This window comes from Sinocyclocheilus rhinocerous, unplaced genomic scaffold (assembly GCF_001515625.1).
Source record: "Sinocyclocheilus rhinocerous isolate Xijiao unplaced genomic scaffold, SAMN03320098_v1.1 scaffold173, whole genome shotgun sequence".
NCBI classification, from domain to species: Eukaryota; Metazoa; Chordata; class Actinopteri; order Cypriniformes; family Cyprinidae; genus Sinocyclocheilus; species Sinocyclocheilus rhinocerous.
Window position 1 is genome coordinate 43,197 of NW_015645056.1, and position 26,534 is coordinate 69,730.

Sequence of the window (26,534 nt, forward strand, 5' to 3'; positions counted from 1 at the left end):
ATTACATGAATATGGCAGTGGGCAAATGCATAAAGCACAGCATACTTTGAAATCACGAGTTTAAAGTTTGTCGATCGCGCGTCTTCATTCTCCAGTGAAGCTGAACTCTCCTCCTGTCCACATTCAATTCGCATGGACCGACCATCATGCAGAGTACACGCGATCATGCAGGATACACATGCACACTTCATAAGGTCTCACAGCTGGATTCGACTAAGTTTGCAAGGTTTGTGAAATTAAATGTTCATTAGTCATTCAAAGATTTGTTTAAATGATATAAATGCGTATTTGCTGAATGCTGATAGCAAATGAGAAAGTATTATAATGTTTGCCTTTCTATTACTAATAATATAAAAGCAATAGTTATAATACTTTGTATACATTTTAATTCCTTTGTTTAACCATTTTATCTGATTATTAGACAGACTTCTATCCGTATTAGACAGAACTGTTAACGACGACGGCGAACAAGAGGAAGAAGGTCAGCTCCGTCAAATTAAAAGTCCCGCCTCGAACGCATCGGCCAAACAGGAAAAACTTATCGGCCTATATTTAAAAAATGCCAAATATCGGCCGATATATCGGCCTTGGCGATATATCGGTCGACCACTAGTAAGGGGCATAACATTTCCGTCACACGCTTGAGGAAAAACTTATCGGCCGATGCCGATATTTGAAAAATGCCAAATATCGGCCGGTATATTAGATCCGACCACTAATTAGAAAGGATGAGTTTAGAGACTTCTGCCTCAGAGTGTGGAGAGAAGGATGTGAACGAGTGTATGTTTGCTGGTAAGATGTGCTTGACAGATTGTGGTGTGGAAAACTGTGCACTGATGGTTTTAATTTGATTAATGAAGAATGTGGGAAAGTCGTCAGCTGTTAGAGTTGCTGAAGGAGGGGGAGGAGGAGGACAAAGGAGTGAGGAAAATGTTTTAAAGAGCATGCGAGAGTTATACGAATTGTTAATTTTGTTGTGATAGTATGTCCATTTAGCAGTGGAGACATTAGCAGAGAAGGAAGAGAGGATGATCTTAAGGTCAGCAGGATTTTTTTATTTGCGCCATGCCCTTTCTGAAGCCCTGAGCTTAGAACGATGCTTTTTAACAGTTAAAAAGACACAGTTCAATTCATGTATATTTATTCTAATTTATTTTTTGTTTATTAATTTTATATTATGTATTTTAATGTGCATACATTTTTATAATTCCTTTTAAATGTGCATATTTATTTATATATTATTAATTTTTGTCTATTTATTTACATACATATTTAATTTTTCCCCCCAGTTGAATTATATTTAAAGTTCAAAGAAGCACACTGTTAAAAAGACAGTTCAGTGAATGTATATTTATAATTTATTTTTTATCTATTTTTTATATGGATGTTTCAGTTAAAATTATACATTGAAAGTTAAAAGAAAACACTACGTTTAAAAAAAAAAAAATCAAATATTTATATTTTATTTCAGCTTCATTTCAAGAGAAGAAACTGGCCTAATTATTCTGTTTCTGCATTTTTGATCTGCGTTCTTTCCAGGCAAATAAGCATATGATATATTTAAATTAATATTTTAATAATTTAATTTGACATTTTTAAAAACAATGTATGTAACAATTTATTATTATTATTATTATAAAAATTTTATTTGAAAAGGAGCCATGTACAATTATAACATAAATGTTTCCATTTCATGCATTGTACCGAATTTAGCCAATGGCTAGTTTTCATCCGCGGTCCAAGTGTTCGCCAAGTGTGCGCAAACACACAAGGAATTTGTTGTGGTTTTTAAGAAGCTCTTGGTACATACATACATATATACATACATATCTGACATGAGAACAGAAACATTTAAATAAGACTTAACAATAAATAATAATGTGTATGAATCTGGAACAGAAGATTTATGTACAGATTTGTACATTACTCTATATATACAGCTGTATAAAACATATGCATATGTATTTACATAGTACTTGAGAGAGAGGCAATAATTAGAGATGGAGAATGAATTACAGGCATGAATTACAGAACACAGGTAATAATTCATGTTGTTAGCTGTTTAGGCTGGAGATGGCATGGGGGGAAAAAATTTTTTTTTTTTTTGAAAATTTTCAAAATCTGATTTTGAATGTGATTGTCCTCAGATCCCGTCGGGTCTGTTCATCCCCAGTATGGCGGTGGGTGCCATCGCCGGCCGTATCGTGGGCATCGCGGTGGAGCAGATGGCTTTTCATCATCACGACTGGATCATCTTTAAGAACTGGTGTCGTCCTGGCGCAGACTGCGTCACTCCGGGTCTGTACGCCATGGTCGGCGCCGCCGCGTGTTTGGGTGAGACGCTCCAGATCCAGAATCTCTTCAGATCGGGATGTGATTCAATGAGAGGAAGATTTGATGTTGTAGATTGGAACTTTAGACGTGCAGAAGGGAAATCCTTGATCAGATGTGTTTTAGGGGGTACCTACATAAAATCTGAGATTGAATATTGTTTTAATCACCATGCAAGTCTATTTTTAATTTGAAACTGCTTTTTTAAAAATGTAATGCTCACTTTACTTGCCAAAGCCCATTTTTATTCTCATTTGAGGTTTGTGACGTTTTCTGTAATTAAAGGTGAAATAAACTAAAATATATATATTTGACAAAACTTCTAAAACTTGAAATAAAAATAAATTAAAGCTAAAGGGAACAAGTATTTTGATTGGACAAACATTTCTTGGTCCTACACCTTTCACAGAATATATAAATACAGATAAATACATTTAGACCACTTAACTTAATGATTGCTATCGGGATGTGAAGAGACTTTCAACCAGCATAACAAAAAACGTTTCTGAAGACAATCACCTATTGCACCTTTAAAATAAAATACTTAAACGGAAATATTTTTTTTTACATGTACCATTTCTTACATACTAAAATGACTAAAACTGAAATACAAAATAAATGTAAGTTAAATAGAAATATAAAAAAACTAATAAAAATGACTAATTTAAAATAAAAATGTAAAATGGTAAAAATGAAAAAGAATAGAGAATGAAACTATTGAAAATAGTTTTCTGTTATTGAAATAAAGCTAAAAAATAAAATAAAAGCATTAGATGGAAAAACTTGAAATAAAAATAAATAAAATAAATAGAATTATTAAAAAACGAAAATGACAAGCACCTAACAAAATTACTACAATTAAAATGAGTAATATAAAATAAAATTTAATTGAATATAAATAAAAACTATAATAGCATGTAAATGCTAGATTATGAAGTGAAGTGTTTGTGTTTGATGCAGGCGGCGTGACGCGGATGACGGTGTCTCTGGTGGTCATCATGTTCGAGCTGACCGGGGGTCTGGAGTACATCGTTCCTCTGATGGCGGCCGCTGTCACCAGTAAATGGGTGGCTGATGCCTTCGGGAAGGAGGGCATTTACGAAGCTCACATCCAGCTCAACGGCTACCCGTACCTGGACCAGGACGAGTTCACGCACCGCACGCTGGCCACCGACGTGATGCGACCGCGCCGCAACGAGCCGCCGCTGGCCGTCCTGACGCAGGACAGCACCACGGTGGAGGATGTGGAGACGCTCATCAAAGACACCGACTACAACGGCTTCCCTGTGGTCGTCTCGCGCGAGTCCGAGAGACTTATCGGCTTCGTGCAGAGACGCGACCTCATCCTGGCCATCAGTAAGACACATGCACACAGTGACGCGTTAGCATACGATACAGCTCATCTGGGGGGCAGTAGGGCTGTCAAAAAAAAATTCGAATTTCGAATATTCGTAGAATTTAAAATAAAAATCCACATTCGAATGCAAAAACGTTGCATTCGAATTTTATGAAAATTCATTGGATTCTAAACGTCAAACCTACTTTGCACTTTAAAAATAATATTACGAAATTATCTAGAGACAACACACCTGGAGGTTTTCCACTAGAGACAATTCATTATAGCTGAGATCAAGGAATTCGACTTCAGGAATCAGTTTCTGTGCCAAAAAAAGACCAGGAAAATCTCAACTTTAAAGCTCAATAAAAAGATAAATGACAACTGATGTTTATTTCAAATAATGTACAACAGAAACCATAACTCACCACTAGGGCTGTCAATTTTTTTTTTTGAATTTCGAATATTCGTAGAATTTAAAATAAAAATCCACATTCGAATGCAAAAACGTTGCCTTAGAATTTTAGTTGTGCGTCAGACAGTCTTATCAGTGGCGCACGAAATGCGACGACGAAGTAAGTGTCATTGCATTTTAAATGTTTTTAATAGCTTATCCACTAGATGCGGCGCTGCTGTGTTGTTCATTCAAACTATTGCGCAAAAAGAGAACATCAATGCAGAGAAGATCTTGTTTACGTCAAAACTGAAACCAAGCCGTTCACACAGAACGCATATTTATCGCATTTTCTAGAGGGACATCTATCACCGTTGCACTCGCGTCTCGCACAAGAGAGCCGCATGTTTAGAAAGCCGTGTAAAATTAATGTAAGTTCAACTTTTAAAAAAACATGTCTCGAGACTTTATTGTGGTTTTTCTGTATCCCACTGTATCTCATGTTTTTAAATGAAAAAGTACTCATTGTGATTGGTTTTCGGTCCTTTGTATTAAACTATACATACATGATACTGTTTTGATTCTAACTGTTTAAGCAAATTAATTAATTATATATGGTTCATAAACATTAATTTAAATATTATGCACTTTTTTCAAAGATAGTCGTGTTATTTTATTGCTTTGAATAAACGTGCATTAGTAATATTTTGCTCGATGCGCCCTCTTGTGGCCTCAGGAGAGAAGCCAAAAGCTTTTTTCCCCCCTAACTGAAATTATGCCTTTTAAATTAGAATATAATTAGAATATTGATAATATTTAAGTACAAAATTCAAATGTAGTTTTTCAGCCATTTTGACAGCCCTAGGGGGCAGGGATCCAGACGGCGACCAAATTTTTTCAGCAAGTACGACTAAATTTTAGTCGAACACCACGTTGTTCAGTGCTGCCATTTCTGTTGCATATGAGAAACATCAAACGAGAAACGAAACAAAAGTGAAACTAAACCGCGCTACGTTTCAGCTGCGCAGGGCGGACCGTTTATCAGCTCGGACCGCAACGCAAACAAACTTGTCCGAGCTCAGAACAGCTTTCCTCAAGAGCCAAAGTTGATTTCGCGACACTGTTACTGCACAGATGCAACAGTGCTGTGAGATGTAGTGAGAATCAGTAAAAGTCAGTGACTGGGAGACTTGAATATTTTATTGAAAATCTGTTATGTACAGTACATTTGAACTTTTTTTTTTTTATTTACCCTGTGGCGGTTCTAGTGTTAAATTCTGCACAGAATTCTCTGTTGATCCAATCTGAATGAATGACCAAAATATACTTTGTGGTAAATAAACACTTGTGTAAAATAAAAAAATAAAAAACTTAAATCACAATTATAACCAGTAGATGGCAGCAGAGGAGCACTTATTGGCTTATTAGTCATTCATTTCTACTTTTTCTCTGTATTTTGAAATGATAAAATCACTAGGCTATTATAAAATATCAAATCATCAAGAGATCAGTTTTCGTCAGAATGTTACACTTTTTTTGTGTATGAAGTAAGAGAAGTCACAAAGTGCCTTAAACAAACTTTTCTTCAATTTTGAAGAAATTGAATCGCACATAATCACTGAACTTGGTCAGTTCCATATAATACTATAGAGAAATAATGGTACATTTAATAAAAGTGGAATATATACATTTTCTATATAAAAATTAGATTTTGCACGTTACTTTTGTTAATAAAAGTACATTTTGTATGCATCCCAACTCAAGCTCAGTGCTTTACTGTCAAATCTGTATAAACATGAAATAAACAAGAAATGAGCATGTAATATTATTAGTAAATGTACTTATTAATATTAAAAACAATAATAATTTTATGATTAAATGATCTATCCTGGCGCCACCATCTGTAGAACCTGTGTGGGGGGGTATTCTAGAAAGCAGGTTATGTGACATACATTTAAAAAATGTTCGTTTAACAAATTATATGCAATTCTGTGCAAACGTTTTCAATAATTAAGATTTTTTGTTTTTGTTTTTTAAAGAAGTCTGTTCTACTCACCAAGGCTGCATTTGATCTAATAAAATAATTTTTAAATAAATTTGAGAATTTGAAAAAACTTGATATTGTATATTATTAGATGAAATATTATTAGAATTTACAATAGCTGTTTTCTATGTGAATATATAGTAAACTGTAATTTATTTCTGTGATCAAAGCAGAATTTTCAGCATAATTTCTCCAGTCTTCAGTGTCACATGATCTTCAGAAATGATTATAAAATGCTGATTTGCTGCTCAAGAAACATTTCAGAACTGAAAAAAGCTTATGTTGAAGAACTAAAGTTACTGTCACTAAAACTGAAGTAAAATAATTAAAATTATTTAAAAAACAAAACCTAACAAGACAGAAGCACATAACAAAATTACTAAACTTAAACTAAAATTAAAATGAAAACTGCAAATATAAAAAATAAAAAATCCCTGCCATCAGTTAACAAAAACTACAACTAAAACTATTACCAAAATTTTTTCTGTAATTGCAATAAAAAGCTGAAATAAAATAAAATATAAATATTAAATGAAAGAATTAAAATACTGCTGAAATATAAAAAGTTTCAAGTTGAAGTACTAAAATTACTAAAACTGAAATAAAATTATTAAAATGAAAATGAAAACTGAAAATGTAAAATATAAGCTAACTGAAATATGAAAAATACGAATAAATACTATAATAGTACTATATAGTAATGTTTCATTCAAGTGACAATCATAATGTTTAATGCAAGAAGTAAAATACATCAAAAAATTGCTATTTATAAAATAGCAGTTTACGTGTTCATTTAACTAATTATATGCACTACTTTGCAAAACGTTTTCAATAATTAAGGTTTATTAATGTTTTTGAAAGAAGTCTCTACTGCTCACCAAGACTGCATTTATTATTTTATATTGAATTATATATATTATTTATTACTATTATAATTATATATATTATTTTCCTTTATATATATATAAATTGTTCTTTTGTAATTAATTGTAATAATATGTCAGTGTTATTTTTACTGTATTTTTGGTTTTATTACTGTAATATGTTTTAATTGATTCATTGAGTTTCAAACAGCTCTCAAAACTGCATTTTTTGCTCCTCATGAAAACTAATTTAATGACACGAAACAACTAATTCTTGCTTGCTTGTTCATCACACATCGTCATCATTGCAGTCCAGGTGTTGATGCTGAATGATGTTCTGTGTGTGTTTCTCAGAGAGCGCGCGTCAGAAGCAGGACGGGGTCGTCAGTAACTCTGTGGTGTATTTCACTGAAGACGCTCCGCAGATTCCCGCGTCGAACCCGCAGCCGCTGAAACTCAGACGCATCCTGAACCTCAGTCCCTTCACCGTCACTGACCACACGCCCATGGAGACGGTGGTGGACATCTTCCGCAAGCTGGGCCTGCGCCAGTGTCTGGTCACACGCAGCGGGTGAGAGCCTACACACACCGCCTGTTTAGACCACTAATGATGATACAGCTGCAGATCATGTGACCCGTGCTGGCTAATTTTGAGCAGACAAAAAAAGTGAAAAATTACGATTTTGGTCGAATTTCAGGTTTTCAACAAAAATTTGTTCCTTAAGCCCTCGTCTAGCGATCCCAATGCTCAAAATAGTAATTAAACATCTGAAATTATCTTTATTTGTACGTTTTCTGAGAGGAGTACTTACTTGCCGCTGACTAATTTGTGACCCTGGAGCACAAAACCAGTCTTAAAGGGATAGTTCACCCAAAAATGAAAATTTTGATGTTTATCTGCTTACCCTCAGGGCATCCAAGATGTAGGTGACTTTGTTTCTTCAGTAGAACACAAACGAAGATTTTTAAAGGGGTCACTCAATTTTAAAAAATTGGCCCTTATGACTGGTTTAGTGCTCCAGGGTCACATATGAATATATATCCTGATAAATTATAGGCTTCACATACTGTATACACAGAATTACAGTATTTAAGTAGGCTATTCATGCAAACATAATCTGTTATGTCTTAAGTGAATGCTGTTGGGGAAAACATCTGATGTGTAACGTAATATTAGATCCATGCATTACAGTAGGACTTACTAGGCCTTCTGTCTCATTAATATTAAAGGCAGAGTAAGTGATTTTTCAAAAACACTTTAGAAAACTGATTCGGGCCGAATCGCAAAACAAACTTGTAGCCAATCAGCAATAAGGGGCGTGATGTGGAGGAGAGCGCGTTCGGTGCATGGGACGGACATTAGCCGAGCCGAGCGACAGAAAGATAGAGATGGCGGATAAAAAAACAAAAGAGGAAAACGTCTGCGGAAAGATAAGGCAAGAAGTAGGACCCGTGTAAATATCAGATCAGCTTTCCAGCGCTGGAGAGAACTCAAGGAGCGGAGGCCTGCGATCGGACGCCGAGGTTGCTTTGTTTCTTCTCAATAGGTGAGTAACACCGTGTCTACAACAGCTAAAGTCTGACTACACTGGACGCGATCAAACGACCGTTGAAAACCATTTGAAATTTGTGTCAGCACGTCATAAATAGAACCCGGCAGCAGTTTTCTGTCGGGATTTGTTGCGCCGCGCCGCTCACGTCCGTAGACACGGTGTAACATTGGTTTTGCTTTGTTTCAAGTATTTGTTCAGCTGATTAAAAACTACCTTTTCAATTATCTTGCCTATAAAAGGAAGAATCATCATTAAGAAAGGAAGTGGAGGAAACGATGCAATGTTGCTTGCTGATTTTGCTTTGGAACCTTCAGAAGACTTCAACTTTAGTTTTCTCAGAACTGACTTTGCATCGACTTCAAACAGGTGTAGCGCAGTCATTTTTCATCAGATTCCAACAACCATGTATCATTTTGAAGGTCTTTTAATGGAGAATGTGACAGTAAAAAACTCATTTTTGAAAATATGCTCAATGTGACTCATTTTGCCAGCACAGGTCACATATGTTAGGATCTGAGTTAGTTTAGTCACTCTACCTATTTAATGTTTAATATATGCAAGCCATGGCCAATGAGATTTCTCTGTGGGTGGGGCTACTGTGCACAAAACTGACCAGTGTTATGTTTATCATTCCTTGTTTCAGAGGAGTTTTTTTTTTAGAGACAGTTAATTTTGTATATCATAAATTTAATTGTATACACTACTGTTCGAAAGTTGGGGGTCAGTAAGTAATTTCTTGGTAACACTATTATACAATACGGTTTAATTTGTTAATGTAAGTTAACTACATTAACATGAATATCTTAAATTCAACATTTACTAATACATTATTAAAATTTAAAGTTGTATCTGTTAACATTAGTTAATGTACTGTGAACTAACATGAACATTTTATTAATAAATGTTGTAAAATATATTGTTCATCGTTAGTTCATGTTAGTTAATGCATTAACTAATGTTAACAAACGAGACCTTGCTGTAAAGTGTTTTTTTTTTAAAGAAATTAATACTTTTATTCATCAAGTGTGCATTAAACTGATCAAAAGTGACAGTAAAGACATTCATAATGTTCCAAAAGATTTCTATTTCAAATAAATGCTGTTCTTTTGAACTTTCTATTCATCTGTGAATCCTGAAAAATAAAATGCATCACAGTTTCCACAGAAATATTGGGCAGCACAATTGTTTTCAACATTGATAATAATCAGAAATGTTTCTTGAGCAGCAAATCAGCATATTATAATGATTTCTGAAGATCATGTGACACTAAAGACTGAGTAATGATGCTGAAAATTCAGCTGCGCATCACAGAAATAAATTACATTTTAACATATATTCACATAGAAAACTGCTATTTTAAATTGCAATAATATTTTAAAATTTTTAATGTCTTTTTGAAATAAATGCAAAAACATTAAAAAATCTAACCAACCCCAAACTTTTGGATAAGTGTATATTATAGACTTCATTTTAATGGGTCAAATGAGGCAAACGGATGTGATAAAAAAATCCCCTTCTAAAGCATGAGTTGTGTCTAATCAGCTAATCAGAGGCTTGATGACTAAATCATCTACTCTCTCTCTGTCTCACATCAGACGTTTGCTGGGAATCATTACTAAGAAGGATGTTCTGCGACACATGGCACATATGATGAACCAGGATCCCGAATCCATCATGTTCAACTAGCAGCGCTGTGCCGCGGACTGAAGCTGTACATACCGCACAACGTCTGATCTGTTACTAAACACTCTTAAAACGTGGCCAAATGCGGACGACGTGAAGATATACGAGTGTTTTTTTGAACTGCCATGTTTTTGCCATGTTTTTATTTTACGTGCATTACTTTAAGCCGTGATGATCAGCTATTAAGTGTGGGGCGTCTGACAGGTTTTACTGTGATTTTGAAGCGAAAGCTGCTACACTGGATGTGAAATGTGCAGATGAGGGTTGTTTCATCGGTACGTCAGGTCTTTGTGAGTTTATTAAATGCAATAGGTCAAAATGGAAAAAATAATCTAGAATACTAATCTGCTGTATGATAGTGACTGTTTTGTCCAACACTAGGTTTGTGGGAATCATTTCCGTTTTGTTATTATTTATTAATTTAATGTGAATGTTAGTTTTGAGCTACGAGAATGGTTTTTTGCTGTCGAATTGAAACATGAATATTGTCCTTGTTAAAATAAACACTGCATCTCTGTTACAGATATTAATGTTCATCCGCTATTCCAATTCTGCACATAAAACTGAGGGTATGTTATAATAATAAAAAATATTATTATTAAATAACGAAGTATTTTCATTGCATTAATTTTTAGATTTAATTCATAAACTATTTTGAGAAAGTACAGTGAAAATGACAGTATATACAGCTCAAAAGATCAAACTAGAGAGGCGCAGTGAGTTAAATGCTTTTTAATGAAATATTGTTATTAAATGATGCATTGCATTATTTTATTAGATTTAATTCATGAAAGATTTTCAGAAAGTACAATAAAAATATATATCTCAAAAGATAAATCTTGAAAGACAGTGAGTTGTATATTTCTAAGAAATATTATTATTAAAAAAGGATATATTATTGCATTATTTTATTAGATTGAATTCTTTAATTCATAAAATATTTTCGAAAAGTACAATAAAATAATGCATGGATGGAAAGATGAATCTTAGACTCTCTCTTCACAGGAAAAACTATAATAAATGAAAAAATTTACTAACTGTAACACTATAAATAAATGTGCATATATTTGTTTTCAATGTAGAAGACTGACAAAGTACCAAAACATCTGATTATTACTATTATAACAATAAGAGAATAATCTGCTACTGTGTTTCTTTTTACAGGTCACAGTTTAATAGAAACAAACTCAAATGTCTCAGATCTAAATTTTTCCATTCACAAAATAGTTAAAAAAAGTGTAAAAAGCTTCTTCAAATGGTAATTTCATCAAAAATAATAAGGAAAAGGTTGCAGTATGCAATGATAAATGTTTCAAATGGAAGTATGTGACGTTGTGGTCACATGACGTCACCAGGTGAGTTTGTTTCTTCATCAGATTTGGAGAAATGTAGCATTGCATCAGTGTCTCAGCAATGGATGCTCTGCAGTGAATGGGTGCCGTCAGAATGAGAGTCCAAACAGCTGATAAAAACATCACAATAATCCACAAGTAATCCATACCACTCCAGTCCAGCAGTTAACATCTGGAGAAGAAACAAATCCATCATTAAGATGTTTTAAACTAAAATATGAGTCCATAATCCATAATAATGCTTCCTCCGGTGAAAAAGTGTTCTGGTCTGAATCAGGAGAGAAATCTGCACAGATCAAGCAGCGTTTAAACAGCTCTGAACTAATATGTGGCTGGATTTTGATGTGAGAGACAACAGGAGATGCACTTTTTCACTGGAGGAAGAGTTATTATGGAGTATGGACTTGAATTACAGCTGAAAGCAGTGGTTTGAAGTTAAAAACGACTAATGCTGGATTTGTTTCAGCTTTTGTCTTCTCCAGATGTTAACTGATGGACTGGAGTGCTGTGGATTACTTGTGGATTATTGTGATGTTTTTATCAGCTGTTTGGACTCTCATTCTGACGGCACCCATTCACTGCAGAGCATCCATTGCTGAGACACTGATGCAATGCTACATTTCTATAAACCTGATGAAGAGACAAACTCATCCTAATCTCGGATGATCTGAGGGTGAGCACATTTTCTGCATGTTTTCATTTTTGGGTGAACTGTTACTTTAACTTTCAGCAGTCTGATCACACAAGTCAAAACCAAAGATTGTATCAGTTCCAGGTCATTGCTCAAGTAGTATGATAGTATGTGATTTGAAGCGCTGCTCTAAAGGGGAATGGAGACTATGGTCGGCAGAGGGCCGATGGGAGGAGGGTTGTATTTCTCCACACGCATTAACCTGCGCAGAATATCATCCCGGTCTTTCGGCCAGCTGTAGACGTGCGTGTTTTGCAGCCAGGTGGGAATGTAACACTGAGAACGAGAAGAAAACAGGTCCTGCTTCAGTGAGAAACGTGGCAAATCTTACAGAAGCTGAAATGAGATTGATATTTTGCTTCACGAACCATGATTCTACAGTTCAGTACATTGCTCTGTGAAGTGTAGAGAATGTGGGACTAGATTAACCTGTTTAGTGCTGTAACAAGCTTACAAACATGCTTTGATTCGCTGAAATGCTTGAGGGAAAATTGCGGTGTCTGTTGAATTTCACAAACCTTTTTAGCCCCCGGGAACAGAATAGGAATGAACCTGTAGTTCCTGCAGCCGTTCTGAATGAATTCACTCTGCAGCTGATGGAGGCAATCAAACACATCAGCAGTGTCACAAAAACTATAGATGGTGTGTTTTTACACTATAAGCTAACAAACGTAACCAGAGCGACACTCTCCCTTAACCGAACCCTCGCAATTATATTATTATGCTTGTTTTGACTAAGGCAGCCCATGCAATCCCAGAATGCATTGCAATGACCTCGGTGAAATATTTCAGTCAAGAAATGATTTTATTCAAAACGTATGAGCAACTTAATTAAAATTGTTTAATTTAATAAAAAAGTATTATTATTAATAATACACTACTACTACTGCTAATAATAATAATTGCTATTATTTTAATGCATTCATTATTTGTGCGTGCAATTTATTTTTGTTCTTATTAAAATATCGCATACTCACAGTAAACTCTATTGGAATTAGCAAAAGTATTAATAATTATAATATTATTGTTATTATTTTATTAAATTCTGTATTTGTGTGTGCAATGCTGTTTATACTTATTAAAATATATTGCATGCTCACATTAAAATCTATTGGAATTAGAAAAAGTATTAATAATAATAAATTGTTGTTGTTGTTGTTATTATTTTATTGCATTTGATATTTGTGTGTGCAATGCATTTTTATGCTTATTAAAATATCACATTGCTCGCCCATGCTAAATTCTGTTGGAATTAGCAAAAGTATTATTATTATTATTGTAGTTGTTGTTGTTGTTTTTGTTATTATTTTAATGTATTCAAACTATTGGAATCAGCAAAAGTATTATTACTATTATTATTAATAATAATAATAATTCATAAAAACACAATAATAACTTTTTTTTCCCAATGCATTCAATATTTGCAAGTGCATTGCATTTTTGTGCCTATTAAAATATCACATTGCATGCTCACACTAAACTACTGGAACAAAAAAGTATTATTAATAATAATTATTATTATTATTATTAATTTTTTATTATTATTAGTAGTAGTAGTAGTAGTATTGTGTATTATTAATTATTATTATTTAATCCATTCAGTATTTCCTAAACTCTATTGGGATCAGCAAAAGTATTATCAATAATAATAAATGAAAGCAGAGCTTGTATTTTAGTAAGTGAGGGTTATATTGGGACCTGTTTGTGGATGTACACAGTGTTTGACGTTCTCTCGTCGCCCTCCACACTGGTATTCATGCCTGATATGGTCTCGTAATACCTCAGGCTGATGATGATGATGATCAGGTAATCTTTCTGCAGGGAGAGAGAGACGCTGTAACTGTAGCTGTTTAGATGATGATGATGACATCACTTCCTGTCTCTGCATGCTTACCTCATTGAGATATCGCTCCATGCAGTCGATCTTACTGATGCTGTTCAGCTGCTGCTCGAAAACATCAATCTGTGCACAAAGACGCAAGAATCAATCCAAACCCACAAAACTACAGCTAGATTAAACCGGAAACTGTATAATGATCTGTACATGCGTGTCAAAGCCGTTGTTCCTCAGCAAAGACACAAACTTAATGATCTCCTTCAAATGCTCTTCACTGTCGGCCTCGTACGTGACAAAAACTTTCCCTGTGTGGAGAAAAAAACACGCGACACACTTGAAAGAGTAGGTCAAACCGCCTCAAAACGAATATGAAACCTTGCACTGTATTTTTCCTCTTTTGCATGAAATTACCTTATAATAATTACTATACATCAGGATCGGAAATTAATGAGGGCAAAAATGCTTACAAAATAAATTTAAAAAGCCCCATAAATTAAATTCATTAAAAAAAAAATTCTAAATCTATCATGGCTGCTGCGCTTGAAATTAAATGTAAAAGTGAATGAAAAGTGTCAATTCATGGCATTATTTTAGATCTGCGTTGCATCAGACTGACTTTTACACATTGTTTTTTGCATCGTTGAGCTTTATAACCAATCACACGTGTTTCTGTTGAGCTTATGAATGCTATGGGCCAATCAGAGGCGTTTAGATTAGTCAACGCTGAAACCGCTGGTGTTTTGAAGAGTGCACGAATTCTGCACGCTCGCAAATTTTCTCATTGTAAACAGCGAAATGCAGAAATTAAGAGATTAACTTTGCAGCTTCAGTTATTATAACGGGAGATTTTGCATAACTTGCGTTAAATTAGACTAACGTCATGAACCGACATGTTTGTCTGTATAGCGAGAATATGACGTTACAAAACCTTTTTATATATTCTATTAATCAACATTAATAATCACTTATAATATCAAGAGCAATAATTGACAATAATGATTTTTGTTGCAATGTTGCATTCCTACTCTGTATCGAGTCTCTGTTTTTAAATGTAGCCTATAGTTTATATACAATTTTAAACATTTTTTTTTTTTGTAACAGTTTAAATTATTCTGACTGATTTAATTAATTGGTTAAATGTAACCAATCAAAGACAACAAAGATAAATGAATAAAGTAATTATAAAAATTGCCCTTAGGAATGTATAAATCAATACCAGGGGGCAAATATTTCACCTTAATGGAAAAGTTCATTTCTGACGCTGCTATCCACGTCATTGCCTGTGCTTTGGCTGTGTTGATGTGTGGACAGGAAGTAGTACTCACTCTGTTCCTGTGGCAGGTGTGTGATACACTGACTGGCCTGTCTGGAGTTCACAGATGCATTTCCACTGAAGACACACACGTACAGAAAGCATGTACAATGCATGAGCAGATCATAAAGTTTGCAAGCCTTCATTTTTCAGCATGAATGACTCTTTCTTTTCCAGGTTCATTCTGATTTAAAAAGATTTAAAAAGCGAAACTGAGTTTCAGTTATTGTAATATGACGCTACGGGACTCACTTTTCAGAGAAGCGTGTGTCCATTTGTCTGTACTGCATCAGGCCTGTGAATGAAAACAAAAATGCAGATTCAGAATATAAAATAACCACATATAGGCTAGCAGTGATTCTGTCTGGAATGACATGAAGAAACAGAACAAACTGAAACTAAATCCAGAAGAACTGTGTCTCCAAGATGCTTCAAGAAACCTACCTGCAAAGCTCCCTGAGAAACTCTGCTCAAGTGCACCGAGGACAAAAGCTGCTTTAAACGCAAAGGATGCTCACACCAAATGTTGATTTAATTTATTTAATAGAAGTTAATTGATAATGAAAATCTATTTATGACATTATTTTTGACAGCATCCTCATTTTACAGCATTTTTACACAAGTGCCTACAACTTTTAACAGTGCTGTAGCTTTGCAGGTAGCTTTCTTGAAGCATCTTGGAGACACAGTTCTTCTGGATTGAGTCTGTCTCAGTTTGTTCTGTTTCTTCATGTCATTCCAGACAGACTGGATGATGATCTGCAATGAAAATTCGCATTCCACGGGCTAAATATCACGTTATTGGGGTCGATTCAACCCGCGAACATGAAAAACAACCCGCGGCAACAGTGTTAAAGTAGCCCAATTCCGCGGGAAAACCACTGCACTGTGAGGCAAGGGAGGGGGAGACTCAAAATGCTTCTAAACTTAAATGCATTTTTGCCTCGTTTGCGTTTGTGTTGTTTTACTATTTACAAAGTATAAAACATTGTTATTTACAATACACTGTGTGGTTTTTAATCATTTTTAGGGGGGATAACCCTCAGATGGGGGGGTCTTGTCCCCCCCGACCCCCCCGGGATTTCCGCCTATGTTGCTGATGAAAGTCTGGATGGTCCCTTTGGTCTTTGGGACTGAGAACTCGAAATCCATTTTTCCCGGAAACAAGTTGAAATGGGGACTCATCTGAGCACAGCACATATTTCCACTGTCTTTTAGACGATCTGAGATGAGCTCTGGCCCAGAGAACCCGGCAGCATCGCTGCATAGAATTGATGTATAACTTTCTCCTCGAGTAAAAGAGATTCAAGTTGCATTTCTTGATGCAGCAGCAGATTGTGTTAAGTGACAGCAGTTTTCTGAAGTACTCCTGAGCCCATGTGGCTATATTTAACAGCGCAGCATGATGGTTTCTTATGCAATGCCATCTGAGGGCTCAAAGGTCAAGCACATTCACCTGAGGTTTCCTGCCTTGCCCTACATGTACTGTGATTTCTCTGGATTCCCTGAATCTTTTCACAATATTATGTATGGTACTTGGTGAAAGATAATATGCTGATTTGCTGCTCAAGAAACATTTCTGATCAATGTTTGATAATAATGCTTATTATCAATGTTGAAAACAGATGTGCTGCTTCATATTTTCGTGTAAACCGTGATACATTTTATTGTTCAAGATTCTTTGATGAATAGAAAGTTCAAAAGATTCAACAATCTTTTGTGACATTATAGATGTCTTCACTTTAACTTTTGATCAATTTATTGCACCCTTGCTGAATGAAACCATTAACCCAGCTAAAAAGGAACGTTCTCAGAACTTTGATAAGGTTCTTATTCTTAAGTTATGAACAAACGTTCTTCCAGTAACATTAATAGAATGCTCATTGAAAGTTTACATTATTTATACATTGTTTATGGAACATTCGATTTCTGAAACGTTATTAGGTTTATCTAATTTTTTTTTTTTTTTAAATGTTACTACTTTTAGAACGTTCAGAGTAACATTCAAAAGTAACGTTCCCATAAAGTTTGCAAAATTATAAAATGGAATGTTCCCTTAGGGTTAGTTCACCCAAAAATGAAATTCTGTCATTAATTACTCACCCTCATGTCGTTCCAAACCCGTAAGACCTTCGTTCATCTTCGGAACACAAATTAAGATATGTTTGATGAAATCCAAGAGCTCTCTGACTCTCCATAGACAGCAACACAACTGCAATGTTCCCAGGTCCAGAAACGTAGCAAGGACATCGGTAAAATAGTCCACGTGACATCAGGGGTTCAGCCGTAATTTTACGAAGCTACAAGAATACTTTTCATGTGCAAAGAAAACAAAAATAATGACTTTATTAAACAATTCTTCTCCTCATCCCGTCTGCAGCTGTGCGCCGCCATTGTGGAAAGAGTATCACGATGTATGCGCTTGTTTCCGCATCATGTAAACGACACATGTTGCGTGTTAACGTAAGCAGCAGCGCCATGCGCATGCGTTGTTTACATGATGCAGAAGCACACTCTTAAAAATAAAGGTGCTTCACGATGCCATAGAAGAACCTTTTTTGTCTAAATGGTTCCATAAAGAACCTTTAACATCTGAAGAACCTTTCTGTTTCACAAAATATACTTTGTGGCGAAAGAAGGTTCTTCAGATTATAAAATGGCAAGAAAGAGATGGTTCTTTAAGTGATGTTTATAAACAAATATCGGGAGGAGCACGCACAGATAATTAACACGGCCAGTCCATCATTAGTGATTACACCATTTATCCAATCAGCACAAGAGAAAACTCCTATAAATAACCAAGTACATCCTAGCTTCGCTATCTCTCGACATTCAGCAATGGTGCATCCAATCGCCGCATTATGTCTGAGATCGAACTGTTCCCAGAGGACAACACCTTTGACAGCACAGCTCCTCCCGCGTCTACAGCCGACGTTCAGCGCGCCAGCGCTCCGCAGGACACCTCAACTGAGCCCGCGGCTGCACCTCGCGTGTTCTATCATTTTCCGAATTCGCCATTACTTTCAATCGTTACACTGAAGTCATCTGTTCCGTTTTTCCTCACAGAAATCCATCTCTTAGACGATTTTTTAATTATATCACCCCCCGACTCCATCCCAGCAGCGAACCTTTCGACAACGCAAAAAGTTTTCGCAGAGCTCGGGATTCCCCTCGCTCAAGACAAAACTTCAGGCCCAAGCACTTCCATCGAATTTTTGGGAATCAACCTAGATTCACAAAGGTTCCAAGCTTCTCTACCCAAGGAAAAAATCGACAGAACGATTCTGGTGGCTTCCACTCTCTTAGCCAACCCAAACTGCTCCAAACGTGAGCTGCTATCCGTGCTCGGTCATCTAAATTTCGCGATGCGGATCATTCCGCAAGGCCGCCCCTTCATCTCTCACCTCCTCTCTCTTGCGTCCTCCGTTCACGAGCTAGATGATCAAATATCTATAACCAATTCATGCCGAGACGAGCTCAGTCTGTGGATTTCCTTCCTTAAACAATGGAACGGCTTATCCTTTTTTTTTTACAGCGATTTGGTTTCTTCTCCCGTTGACATCCAATTATTTACCGACGCCGCCCCCTCCGTCGGTTTCGGTGGATTTTACCAAAACCGCTGGTTCGCTTCTACGTGGCCTTCCCAGCTGTTAGATTTACCTCAGCCGCTAATATCCTCAGCACTTTTCGAGCTATATCCTATAGTCGTGGCAGCCTTTTTGTGGGGAAAAGAGTGGTCCACCACCAGCATTGTTATTCACTGCGACAACGAGGCTACCGTACACTGCATTAATAAAGGCCGTTCTCATTCACCCGCCTTAATGCCTTTGCTAAAACGTCTAATTTAGATCTCGGCTTGCGACCAGTTCATCATAACCACAAAACACATTCCCGGGTCCAAAAACCAAATAGCTGACTCTCTCTCTCATTTTGCCTTTCAGAAATTCAGGCTGTTGACACCAGAGGCGGAAGGTCTTACGGGTTTGGAACGACATGAGGGTGAGTAATTAATGACAGAATAAAATTTTTTGGGTCAACTATCCCTTTAACACTTATATTACACACAAAAAAATGTTTTGAAAACATTTTTTAAAAATGGATGTCTAGAATGTTCAGAGAACATTCATAAATAACGTTTTCATAAAATAACGGGCACGTTCGAAAAACATTATTGCAACATATTTTTTTTTAGCTGGGAATTTCCATTTAAAAAATCATCCCAATCCCAAACTTTTGCACGTAACGCACCTGAGGGTCTGTAGGGCGGCTGATGTCCGGGTCTGGAGCTGCAGTGATGGAAGGGAATCATGTGACGCGGCAGTGGACCGAACTGACCGCAACACGGCGGCCGCAGGTAAGTGTTGGGGTACGAGGGGGAGGGATGGTGGTACATGTTCGCAGACGGAGGAAAGGAACGCAGAGATCTGGGATACTCCAGACTCTCCAGACTCGGACTACAGCTGCCCGGCAGAGAGTGAGGCCTGCTGGGGAAAAACGAGCCTTCATCCGAGAGCGTGTGGTAGATGGCAGACGGGAGGCAGGAGGGCAGGCTGTGAGGAGAATCCGCCCTGACGGGGCCGTCCCAGCTGGGGAAGGGCGTCTGATGGGCGTAGCTCACTGTGTTATGCTGGTGAACGACGGTTGCGGAACGGTTGTGAGTGACGTCTGGGTGAAGTTCTGACTCAAACTCTTCACTCCTGGTTTCGTCATTCTCCTCGGGATAGTTTAGAGACGTGTACTGATCGCTGCTATGGGCCATGTGGGTCGGGTGTCTGACAAAAGAGAAAACACGATGATGGTAAAAAATTTGATTATATTTCAATGCATGTTATAGGTCTTATTGTAAATAAATCATCTGTGCATATATTTCTTTTTTTTTTTTTTATGTTTTGACCTCATGATGATCAAATGGATCATCTGTCTTAACTGGATAACAAAACTTTTGTGATGGAAATCATATGTGGTGGGAGAAAAAACTATATGTGACCCTGAAGCACAAAAGCAGTAGCAATAGCCAACAATACATTGTATGGGTCAAAATTATTGATTTTTCTTTTATTCCAAAAATCATTAAGTGATTTTGCAAGGAAACACAACGTTTCATGGGGAAACATTTTCAGAACGTTCTGATAAGGTTTTCTCAAAGTAATGAACAAACATTCTTCCAGTAACATTAATAGAATGTTCATTCAAAGTTATCTGGTCTTTAATAATGTTCTCAAAACGTTAGCACAAAAACATGATTCATACATCATTAATAGAATGTTTTTCTAAAACATTTAGTTGGACATTCGTCTAATGTTTTTAAAATATTGTTACTTGTTTCAGAATGTTCAGAGAACATTCAAAAGTAAATATTGCAAGGGTGTAGGTTTGATTTAGGCATTGATGGGGACATAACGGCAGACAACAGACATGTAATTGTTTGATCAAAATTATTGCTAGGGACAATTTAGTAGTGTCTGATATCAGCAGGATCATGTCATAGCGTCTCTACTAAATTCTACACCCTTGAAAATCATAACAAGCGATGTCTGACTTTGATAGTTCTCTCCTTAAATATGAAGAGATCAAACAACAGATTAATGAGTTACTCCACATTTCACAAAAAGCTTATGAACGTAATTATAATATTAGTCAGACATTGAAGTGAGCTGCTGTTTTTGTCTCTTCTGAGGAAGATTCATTCACTTGTTTTGCCAGTGTACCACACAGACATTTTGATCACATTTTTTAATGTTCCTTATCTCATTTAAATTGAGATTTGTCAAATTTACATTTGACAAATCAAATGTTGATATTCAAATTAAGTACTGTTATTACAACATTTCAAGACCACCCATAATTAATTAATGCAATTTTTTTAAAGGAGCACTACACTGGAAACGTATTTGTCCCAGTTTAACTGATGTCCCACTTCTGCTGACTTCAAAGCTTTTGCGTTCCCCATTGTGTGAAACTTTGTGACTGCTTGCAAAAAAATTGTTTTGGAAATGTATATGATTATGGTTTCTGTGCTTAATGTTGTCTCACATTTACGTTCACCTGAGAAACTTTGCATCCGCTCGCAAAACATTTGTAATGGAAATAATATGCGGCGAGAGGAAAAACTATACTTCAGTGCTTTTGCAAGTGCAAAGTTTCTCAAGGGATTGAAAATGCAAAATCATTGAAAATTTTTTCGTCCTATCTTTTTTTTTTTTTTTCAATCACAGTGCTGAGTTAGTTTGACATTTAAAGAGCAATAACATTTCCATCATCATTTATTCAACAAAACATGCCCCACTTTCACTTGGTGAGCAAAAAACACACACATCATTATTAAAGTATCATAGCAGTTCATATGACTCGTGTATTATATTCAAAGACAGATAGTTTTGGGTGAGGAATAGACTGAAAGGTTTTGTCCTTTTGCAACATGACACTCACGCTCACTACTTTTGTTTTGTTGCATTTCCTTTCCTATGAACTCCTCAAGTCTATAGAGTATATGTGATATGTTTGTAGGCTATAAAAGAGCATGTCAACAGCTGTCATAACGTACAGTGCTGCTCATACAATGCAATTATTTTAATGCTCAGTCTGACAGCGTGTTTGCACATGCTGTGTTTGACTTTGCACTGCATCTTCACCGGCTGACAGAAACCAAGAAGACTTCTGAAAGCTGTCAGTGACCAGACGACGTAAGAAAGAGGTCAGCGCTGTTTTCTACTGGGGAAAAATAGGCCTTAGTGTAACATCCACCCATGCAGCATCCCTAAATAGGACACACTGCATTATGACTCTTTATCTCAGTGTGCCAAAATTCTGCAGCTTGTGCAAAACTGCAGACCACAGCATGAGAGATCATGCCATGCGAGCGGTTACACAAAACACTTTACCTTTATGCAATATACAGATATGGTTCTGTCTGAGCATTTGTCTAAGTTTGAGAAATGTAATGACGTGATAGTTTATCAGTTTTCAGGGAAAATATAAGTCAGCGAGTCAAGCGAAAAGGAAGAAGCCGTTAAACATTTGGCAGGAAGAGTCATTCTGATAAAGATGAAAGATATGCTCAATCACTGATAACCTGATTCTAACGTTTCCTGACACACTTGAGAAAGAAACCGAGAATGTACAGGGTGAATTCAGGTATTAAATATATATTTGCAATCACACAATGTTTTGGATGTGGATTGTTTTTATTTAAAATGGTATTTTTGTACTTAAAGCAAATAAAAAAAGTGTAAAAGTGAATTCAGGTGCCATTGACATGACTGGGAAAAAAGTCATTAAGTAACATATATATTAATATATATGTATGTATGTGAAGAGTTCAGATGCAAAAGCCTTGAAATTGTCTTCTAAAATGAGCTTTTTTAACAGGCTCCTATGTGTAAATATATATATATATATATATATATAATACCAAAATTATATTTTTTTGTATTTTTTATAAGTACAAGAATTATTAGGCTATAAGAAATACTACTAATAATACAATACTTTACCTGTTTACGTATTTGAACTAGTTTAAGAATATATTTTTAAACCTATTGACAGCGGACTGAAGACAAACTCACCTGAGCGCGAGCAGCAGGAGTTACAGTCACTTCAGGAAATCACACGGTTGTGTCTCATTTGTCATCTCGATTCTTGTTTTCTCACTTTCTACAGCGATTTCGAATTCAGTTTTAGATGTATTTTTCAATAGGCTACTAGTTGAAAACCTGACCGTTCGGTGTCAAACGACATGTTGTCGAAGTGTGTTTCGGTTCGTGTGTCGGAGGAGGAACGCGATTATAGATGATATGATGGGAGGAGTGAAACAGCACGCGAGCGCAGGGTGACCAGGACAGGTTCAGCGCCAAACATGATGCATACAGATCTTAAAGACGTAAAACAAAGCCTAACACTTATTAAACAACATAACACGGCAGGTAACAAAATGTTTGTGCTGACTTTCCCATTTATGGAAGGCCAAATGACTCAAAATTAAATCATTAAATAAATGTTGAAATATATAAATAAATCGTTAAATACATAATTAAATATTTGAATGCATAAATAAATAAATATTTCAAACAAATAAAAATATTTATTTATTTAAATAAATGCATAAATGAATAAATTTATAAATATAATGCATGAATAAATAAATATATAAATGAACGAATGAATATAAACATTTATTTATGCATTTATGTATTCATTTATGCCTTTATTTAACGATTTAAGCCTATTTGTATATTTCAACATTTATTTAATGATTTAATTTTGAGTAATTTGGCCTTCCATATACAAACCCATTAAGTTATGAAAACTGTTTGAATGTTCTCTGAACATTCTAAACGTCCAGATTTAAATGGAATATTCCCTTGCATCATTTCGCAAATATTATGGGAACGTTACTTTTGAATGTTCTCTGAACGTTCTGAAAGAAGGGACTTGGTAACATTTTAGAAACCTTAGACAAATGTCCGGTTTAAAGGGTTTCCGAAAAAAAGTTACATAAACAATGCATAAAGAACGTGTTTGTACTAACGTTCTGAGAATAAGATAACTTGTAACAAACATTATTGTTACGTTACTGGAAGAATGTTTATTCATTACTTTGAGAGAACCTTGCCAGAACGTTAGCCACATTAGCGGTTTTATTTTTTACGTTTTTTTATTTTTAAATGGCAATTTAACACTTTATAAAACTACTACTAAAAGAGCAGGGTGTGTCTATTATGCAAACGGGGTTCAACGTACGGCAGAGGGCGCGCTATCACGCCTCATCTGGCGCATGCGCAGTGCCATCGTCATGTTTGAAACCGCACAATGGGCGGAGATCTCTGCTGTTTCCTTCCAAAAAATCAACTGAGGATCTACCCACGGAAAACGGTTCCCAAGTAGCGGCTTTCGAGCGACATGCCAGGTACGTCTGTTATCAAACGAGCTTTTCCACCAGCTTATCACTGCGTTCTGACTCAGCTTGCTGTGGCTGGGCTTTGCGTGCACTGTCAATGAAAATAGTTTGTGCATAACGGGATACATTGTTACAGTCATGCATGCAAAGCAAACATTACTCTGTGAGAGTAGCTGCATCATCTACAGTGTTTACAGTGTCCATATCGATCATTATTTGTTCAGTTGCATGGATTGTAATGTCTTAATTTTTTTGCAAACCGATGTGAAACGAAAGTTTGATGCAGTCAGTCTAGATTGAGATTTTAGATTGTAGTTTACAGGAGTAGTTGATACAACAGTGCAATAATGCACATGCAACTAGATGAGAAAATATTATTGAGTTAAATGCTATACTGTTTAAAATACAGAAAGTACGGTGTCGGTACCATGGTATAGTGATGCTTATACCATGGTACTGAATTGCTACAATTATATGACATGGTATTTACATGCATGCATGGCAAACCAAGGTACTTTTTTTTTAAATGATGAAGAGATATGCAAAATATTATTTTTAAATTGTAAAAAATAGCCAAACTTTATTAAAACAAAACTTTTGCGTTTTACTGGCATATTTTCAGCATTTTAAAAAACACAAACAAGTAAAAAATATCAATAAGACAAAATAAAGGTGTATTCTGTGTACTTATTCTCTGAAACAAATTTTAATATTTAGCGGGTTTAATATATTATTAAATGTTTTGCTTCGCAGGTAAATTTTATATCGCTTTAACCATGTTTAAATATTGAAACGCAGGGTAAATATATAGCAGTTATGAATATTTTGGGTGTAGCTAAATAAATGCATATGAAGCTTTTATATTTTAAAACACGGGTTTTGAGATATGCGCTCGCGCGCGTGTTTGTAAACAGAGTTGTCGGGCCTCGTGCGATTCGCTCACTGTTACTAATAACAACCAACATTCTTCACCGTTACCAAGCAACGATATCGCGACGCTACGTTTTATCGGGGTTTTATCGCGTAATATTCGTCGGGTTTCCCCTGAAAGGCCCGGGGTTTGTTTAGCATGTAAGTGTCAAGCAGCCTGCCCTGTTTACAGTGAGATCTGTTAGCCAAACAGCTGCTAAACAACTGCTCGCAGACATTAAACAGGCTAAAGTTAGATTAGCAATCACTGCAGCTGCTTCATTAACGTTTAATGAGTAAACCGCGACTGCTAATGTCCTCAAAACTAGGCTACATGAACGTTCTCACGTGACACATGATGATTACATCATCTTTTGCTTGTGTTACAATGAAGTACTATGGTAATACCTTGTTTATTATGGTATGCTTTGAAGGACCTTAAATACCGTGGTATTTGAATATGGTATTCAGAAAGTGCCATAGTATATATTTGAGTAACGTTACCATGTTATTACTATCTGAACCATGATACTGCCACAATACTTTTTGTCATTTGAAATTCAAAGTAATATTGTATATGAAATATTGAGACCATTATAGGGATGATAACCAAACTTTAGGTTGTTCTAGCAACCTTGCAATATATATTCAAAATGTTATAGTTTATTGAGCCTTTAGATAGAGTCTAATGTAAAATCTAAAAAACCCCCAAAAGTTTGCATATGTGTTTTATTTATTTTTTGTTGAGTATCATATTTGATTCATCAGGTGTTTATGGCTCTTATAGTCTAATATAGTGATAATATGAAGGGAAACGACTCAAATTTATAGCTTCAACTGAGCAAAAATATGCATTTGCTGCATATGCTGATATTTCTATGATGAAATTCAGATGCTTGTGATGTAAATCAGTGAGATCGTTATAACAGTAGTACAGCAGAAACTGACATAAAATGATCTAATTATCAGTCGTTACTCGATATCTCCAGTAATCTGTCTCAGTAAGATGAGATTGAAATGCTCCAAACATATAATGCAGTGATTGAGAGCTGAAGAAATAAAGGCTCCTCAGAAGATGTGAGATGTTCTGGAGGCTTGTGAAGATCATTCCTCCGCTGAGGAACAGTGAAAGTAAAGCTTCTGGAAACAAACGCTCCTCAAAAGATCCTGAGGATCAGATTTGAGACTCTAAAACATGATGGAGAATCAAGTAAAGCTGAGCTGCTTCAGTCCAGTAAGTGTTCATCTGGAGATATTACTGCAGTTATTCTGACGCTTACTTGATCAAAATCAGTCAAGATTTGACACGAGAAGCGTTTGTACAATTACACTA

At 35.8% G+C, this 26,534-nt stretch overlaps 3 protein-coding genes across 3 annotated transcripts in view; 2 read left to right on the forward strand and 1 right to left on the reverse strand.

The window, feature by feature from the left end:
• clcn4 (chloride channel, voltage-sensitive 4) overlaps positions 1 to 10,810 on the forward strand; it is a 22,230-nt gene extending 11,420 nt beyond the window's left edge. The window contains exons 9-12 of the mRNA XM_016508262.1: positions 2,148 to 2,334; positions 3,292 to 3,687; positions 7,323 to 7,539; positions 10,117 to 10,810. Coding sequence (XP_016363748.1) covers positions 2,148 to 2,334; positions 3,292 to 3,687; positions 7,323 to 7,539; positions 10,117 to 10,207 — 891 coding nt within the window. The 3' untranslated portion in view covers positions 10,208 to 10,810. The remainder of the gene's footprint in view (positions 1 to 2,147; positions 2,335 to 3,291; positions 3,688 to 7,322; positions 7,540 to 10,116) is intronic.
• Positions 10,811 to 12,229: 1,419 nt separating this feature from the next.
• traf3ip2b (TRAF3 interacting protein 2b) lies at positions 12,230 to 23,172 on the reverse strand. Its single transcript, XM_016508252.1, has 9 exons — positions 22,962 to 23,172; positions 19,645 to 20,168; positions 15,649 to 15,691; positions 15,410 to 15,474; positions 14,292 to 14,389; positions 14,142 to 14,210; positions 13,946 to 14,062; positions 12,766 to 12,840; positions 12,230 to 12,523 (listed from the first exon to the last, which is right to left on the reverse strand). The coding sequence occupies exons 2-9, from the start codon at positions 20,153 to 20,155 to the stop codon at positions 12,377 to 12,379; spliced, it is 1,125 nt and encodes a 374-aa protein (XP_016363738.1). The 5' UTR covers positions 20,156 to 20,168; positions 22,962 to 23,172; the 3' UTR covers positions 12,230 to 12,376.
• A 1,060-nt stretch (positions 23,173 to 24,232) lies between these two features.
• LOC107705099 (CLIP-associating protein 1-B-like) overlaps positions 24,233 to 26,534 on the forward strand; it is a 38,541-nt gene continuing 36,239 nt past the window's right edge. The window contains exon 1 of the mRNA XM_016508243.1: positions 24,233 to 24,301. The gene's annotated coding sequence lies outside the window, so the exon portion shown is untranslated. The remainder of the gene's footprint in view (positions 24,302 to 26,534) is intronic.